Here is a 6,066-nt window from a genome sequence, read left to right as displayed (position 1 = left end):
TGTACTTCGAGTTTAATTTCGATTTTATTGTAATAAATCAACCCCAAGTTGTTTCCAAACAAATATAATGACAGTATTAAGAACACCCGTGAGACGATTATAATTAATATAAAATCAATATTCATTCAATTAAATTCCAAATAGGCCACACAAAGCTCAGATTTGAACCGGGTTTAAATGAATAGATATTATGAGGTTCACCCCCCCCCCCCCCCCCCCCCATGGATAGAAATGCCATTTTAGCAATGGACACTTTTGAATAATTTCTTAATATTTTTTCCTTAAAATATATATTTTACACTTTACTTGCAAAATAAAAGACCACCGATTAAAATCATAAGCAAGTTTTTGAAATAATGGAAAAAGATTGTTGGAATGAGGTGGTCAATTGTCAATCATAGTTGCATGTATAAGTTCGTCTATGCCTACTCCCCATTCTTACTCCCGACGGGAAATTTTTAATCCATTATGATATTCCTAACTTCATGAAGATTTGAGTGAGATTGACATGGTCATCCAAAAATATATGGATCATGATTGTGGTTGATCTTAAACCGTGCGCAATGTTGAGAAATATTACTAGCTTTTTGCAATGTTACAACCTTCTCTAGACATCCTTGGGTTTTGTTGTCTTTTTTCCTTTTTAATATTTTGGAAATCTTGAGTTCATATTAAATCATTGAGGTTGTAAGCCATGAAATTTGATAATCAGTGTACACGTGTGTTGCCACTGCATCCCATGTAATGTTGTGGTTTTTTGGAGCCTGATAACACTGGTCAACAAGGAGGTACTATTAATCAAGCCTCCGAAAGAAATTTTCAAGGGCATTTTCATAATGTCACTGGCATTACGTAGTTTTCTTAAAAGGTATATAGACACTCTGTAACTGCGAATTTTTGGAATCGGTGTGATCAGTGAATGTACCTCAAACTTGAGGGAACCACATAAAATCTTTGTTTTGTGTGTGACTGCATCTCGCATACTTTTCTTTGTTTTTGTTCTTGGATCGATTTCTCTAGACGTAGCTCCTTTTCATTGTTTAACTAAACAATAGTTCTGTTCTGATTGAGAAAACTCCCAAAGGGGTGAATGGGCATATTTATTTTTCAAAGGTCTTTTAACAGGTCCCTCCCATGAATGTCAGCTCATTCTTTTGGTTGTCATGGTCATGACCATTCAATTATTGTAATCTAGACAATGGAATGGGTTATGCCATTATATTGGATGATTAAGATTACTGGTCTTTTTGTAACCTTTGGACCATATACAGCAGCAGCAATGATTTGAAGGCGCTCAATAACTTAGTTGGTGAAGTCTTCATAAAAAAATGTGATTCTGTTACTCTGTATGTGTATGGCATGGCCCAATTTCAGTAAGAAAATGCAATGGTGCATGAGGAGACTGGAGCCATGTATTTGCATACCAAAAACTTGAGGAAAATAAATGAATAAGGAAATTTAAATGAACAGTGGAAACGGGTACATGAATGTGCCAGCATATCTTTAAACATGATTATTTATTTCCACCGAATACAACCATATTGCACTTCTTTCTCTCTCAAGATCTTTGCCGGCTTCATAATTAAAACAGAAAAAACAAATGCAACCTCTCATCTGCTTAAGGGATGATCCCAGCATTGCGCAGCTCAGTCGGGCCAAGAAAGTAGTACCAAAAAGTTCTATGTAAAGATTGCAGTGTTTACACCTGAATCACTACCTCCTCCCGATCTTTGCAAACCTTCTGGCCACTCCGAATATAACTGCTTTCGTCAAAAGTCCGCGGTCAAGACTACAAGCAAGTACAACAGCCCCACCAATAACCAGGAGTTTGGGTATGTTCCTCCCCAATGGTTTCTCAGATAAATTCAGCATTTCAACTTCGGACGATTTGCTGGTGCTTTCCAAAGACCTCAGATAATCTGCATTGATCTTGGTGTTGATATGAGCCATGAAAGCGGACCGAGAGAGTGAAGCTCCTAATGCCCTAGCCTTCTGGTAGGCACGTAAACCAGGCTCAATCTTCTTGACAGCACCCCACATTCCTTGTCGAACACCGAGCTTTGCAATTTCCCATGGAATTCCCATGTCTTCGTGATGGAAGAGTAGCACTTCACATGCTGTCAACTGTCCATCTCTTTGTGATTCAGCTGGTAGATGTACACCATGAGACATCTTATTATTGTGTTTGCTCAAGAAAACTAAAAAGAATGAAGAACATAGTATCATGGAGTACATCTACCAGCTGAATCACAAATAAAGTTTATTGTATCATGGTAGACGTACACCATGAGACATCCTATGGAATCAGAGTTTCAGGATATTAGATTATCGATCCTTGGGCCGTTTGTGTTTTTTTAGTGTAAACTCTACTTTGAGTTCAAAGGTGTATTTTTTGAAGACTTAGTATTTAGATGGGAGTCTGTGCGCTCCAGGTAGTCTTTTTGTTGCTTTTTCTTTACTTTAGGTCAGTCACCTCGACTGCCTTTGTACATTCTTCTGTTTTTCTGAAATAAATTTATAATTATAAAAGAAAAAGGTAGTTGTGCGGTGGCGCCAACAAATAATAACAAAACAATCTATGATGCAATCCCAATAGGCAGTTCTAAAGCATTATGATAAAAATAAAAACTTATTTTTTTTATAAAAGGGAAAATCATGTACGATCACAAGCAGTCAAGGAAGAAGGAATAAAAATTTATTGGGATGATCCTTTTTCCCAGGCAGCATCACTTAATTGCCAAACTTAAAACTCTGATCAACAACCTGAGGCTTTCAAACTGTATTGTTGCATTTCTTGCCATTCATGTACTTAGTAGAACCACATCCACCATTTTTCTTTTTCTTATCTACAGTATTTTAGAGTAAAACATAGCAGTCACTGTCTGCACTTGAAAATGTACCCCATGTTTTATTTAAATCATAAGTTCCCCTAAGATAATTGTGAATGTTAAGATTCACAAAGAAATCATAGGATTTTATCTAAAGGGATATGATCCAAATCATTTGGGTTAAGATTTGACTTGAATAGTTGGATTCAAATTGTCATCATCATCACTGAAACTGGAGTCAGCCAAACGAGTCTTATTCCTCCATTCAACTCTATCAAGTAAATCGTAGAATTATATACCACTGATCATACAGGATACTGGACAAGTTTCTGCAGAAATGAAAAAAAGGGGGGAAAGGTAAGCTTTAATTACCTACCCGGATGCACCAACTTGAATAATATAAGTCAACGCGTCTTGGTTTGTCGAGCCTTGGCACAGAGGAGCATGGTATTCCCTGAAATATAAAGAAAAATAGCTTGTCACAAATTAAGAAACCATAAAATATACAGAACATAATTAACCCTTGCATTATCAGTTGAAACAAGCTAACTCAAAACTTTTGGGATATGATGATCATTGGGTGTAACAAATGATCTCAGCTCAAAATACTGTCAGATAGGGAGCAGCTGCCCCAATATTGGTTCTATTTTTTTTAATAGTATATTGGTTCTATTAGATCACGTAGCATTTTTTAACACCACTCACAAGTTAAAAACAACAAAAACCAAGTATATCTTAATACAAGCGGTCAGTGTGTTAGTATCAGAAATGGATACAAGTTATCTGACATTGTGACTTCATGACATCTAAATAGACAAATTCAAAAAGTAAAAGAATACCATGAAAATACCTAAAATAATAATATATAAAAAAATGTTGCCAAGTTCTTGTTACATGGGGAGATATTCAGCAGATAACTAGCACACAGTATTAGCTCCTTGAAGCAATGTAAAATTTCCATTATCAATTACTAAAGTGTTCATCCAAGTAAAGAAAGGGGATCGATGTTATCTTCAACCAGTTTTTATGCTTATAAACCATTCCTTTGCAAGGCTTCTTAGAGACATTTCCTTTTCCTTGTTTTAAGAGGAAAAGAAACAAACAAATAAAGGATACCCACTCCTTCGCAAATCTTCTTAGAGACATTTCCTTTTCCTAGTTTTAAGAGGAAAACTAGCCTCAACAAATTCATCACCTACTAGTTTGGAGATCTTCCTGACTTCTAAAGCAGAGATTCGACATGAGATAGCAATAAATAATTAACTAAATGTCCTCACCCAACTTCAACATAAAGATCAAACTAAACAAGAGAAGGAAGACCCACAAAATTTTTAAATGATTTATGTTGCCATACCTTTGTCACACAGTAATACGATCTTCCTGATTCCCAAATTCGACGGCCTATTATGTATTCCCTGTCGCTACAAAAGAAGGGAAACTGTGCCCCACAACAACATAAAGAACAATAAGCAGATGCAACCAATACAAGGTATCCATCCAAAGAATGAATTACAGCAACACCCATACCTTCCGTATCCAATGTACTACCATGGTTCCTGTGGTGGGGCACTCCTCCAACGTCGAAGAATGTATAAGCATGTCATCCCAATGCGCTCGGAACGCATCATCCCAGAAGAAGTCCCTCACCAACTCTGGTGTAGCATCTTCATAGATAGTGCTGCTACGATATTGTGGGGGACCAGTCTAACCAATACGGGAAAAAAAAGACTTAATTAACAATGGTTACTTACAAAATAGTGGAAATACGAAAACATAATTTTTCTACAATTTGTATTCATGTTAAAATTTCAAATGCCAATGTCCCCATAGTGAAACACTTTAAGAGAGGTAAAAATCTACCTCAGGGTCTCTACGCCAAGCTTTATAACTCATAGTTGGGGTAGAACGATCCATCATCTGTATCCATGCGGGACCTCCATCTTTCACCTCAACAAGTTGGCATAAATGCTCTAGATCCTCTCCCGTCACAACCATTGGGTTTTCTCTTTCAAGCTCCAACCTTTCGTGCTCAGATGAACTGAGCCAAAAAAAAAAAAAACAGTGAGAATACAAAGAAGGATTAAATGCCCAACAATCCAACATAACTTTTTCAATCAAACCACTCAATCCTAATTTTTAAATAGTTTTTTTAAGTATCAAATCCTCCAATTCAAGTAATTCCTTCCAATATAAGCTTAAAAGATAATTTATTTATTTATCAAAATTCAACAATAATAAATGCGAAGTTGAAGAAAATCCACAAACCTGCAATCAGAATGAATGGTTTGGACTGAAAACGTCTCCTTTGCCCCATCCTCGAAATTCCGAGAAACACAACTTGGCAGCTGCACCTTCAATGAATTAAAGCTCGAAATCGATGCAAAACTAAATAATGGCGGCAAAATCGAACCCAGAGACAATGAGTTAATATGAGATGAAGAATCATTAGAAATTGAAGAATCCAATTTATCTCTCCCCAAATTCGCCCATTTCGGCTTCCAAATCCATCCAATTAAAACCCCCACAAGAAATGCAATCCAAAGAGGACCCAAAAACAACATCAACTCCGCCAAAACATCCCCAATTTTCGGTCTCCCCAAAATCTCAACCATCACCGATATCAAAGCCATTAAATTCGAAAAAATAAAAAATCCACTAAATTCAAGCGGAGAACCAGAAGTGAAACCCTCGATTCAATCGGAATTAAAGACAATATGGCACAGAGACTATTCGAGGGTTTCAAGAGAGAGAGAGAGAGACTAAAACAACGAATAAAATTAAATAAAATAAAAAAAACCCTAGAAGACAAAAGGGTCAGTTAAATTTGGCTAAGGTTTTAGATGAAAAAGAGGTGGAGAGGTTAATAATGAGAGGCGCAGAGCAGAGGAGGTGGAGAAGAAGACACAAGTGTTTGCAGATATTCGGATAAGGATTGAGCGATAAGCGGTACAGAGTTACGTTCTTAAGATTACTGTAGGCCCAAATTTGTTATCCTTCACTTACTGTTGCGCGGCTAAATTTAGACGAGTCGCCACCTAATGCTTAAGAAATCCTCAAATCATTTTCATACCCCTCTTGAGTTTTCTTCTATATTTGTGCAATAACCTCTTAACTTTTTTAAATTGATGGCATGACCCTTTGACCTTGGCTTTCTATAAGAGACTATAATAAAAAATGACCCATATCCTCACCTTCAATCTCTCAACAAACACATTAAAAAACAAGTTTCATATCTGGA

General features: G+C 36.5%; 1 protein-coding gene across 1 annotated transcript; it reads right to left on the bottom strand.

Moving 5' to 3' along the window:
• Positions 1–1,431: 1,431 nt before the first annotated feature.
• LOC147407826 (uncharacterized) lies at positions 1,432–5,765 on the bottom strand. The gene is made up of 6 exons (XM_086436575.1): positions 5,094–5,765; positions 4,689–4,866; positions 4,356–4,532; positions 4,183–4,266; positions 3,201–3,282; positions 1,432–2,147 (listed from the first exon to the last, which is right to left on the bottom strand). The coding sequence occupies exons 1-6, from the start codon at positions 5,456–5,458 to the stop codon at positions 1,714–1,716; spliced, it is 1,320 nt and encodes a 439-aa protein (XP_086292701.1). The 5' UTR covers positions 5,459–5,765; the 3' UTR covers positions 1,432–1,713.
• Positions 5,766–6,066: the final 301 nt, after the last annotated feature.

Source organism: Akebia trifoliata, chromosome 3 (assembly GCF_017979445.1).
Source record: "Akebia trifoliata isolate Shusen 1 chromosome 3, ASM1797944v1, whole genome shotgun sequence".
Taxonomy (NCBI): Eukaryota; Viridiplantae; Streptophyta; class Magnoliopsida; order Ranunculales; family Lardizabalaceae; genus Akebia; species Akebia trifoliata.
This window is presented reverse-complemented; position numbering and strand designations above follow the sequence as displayed.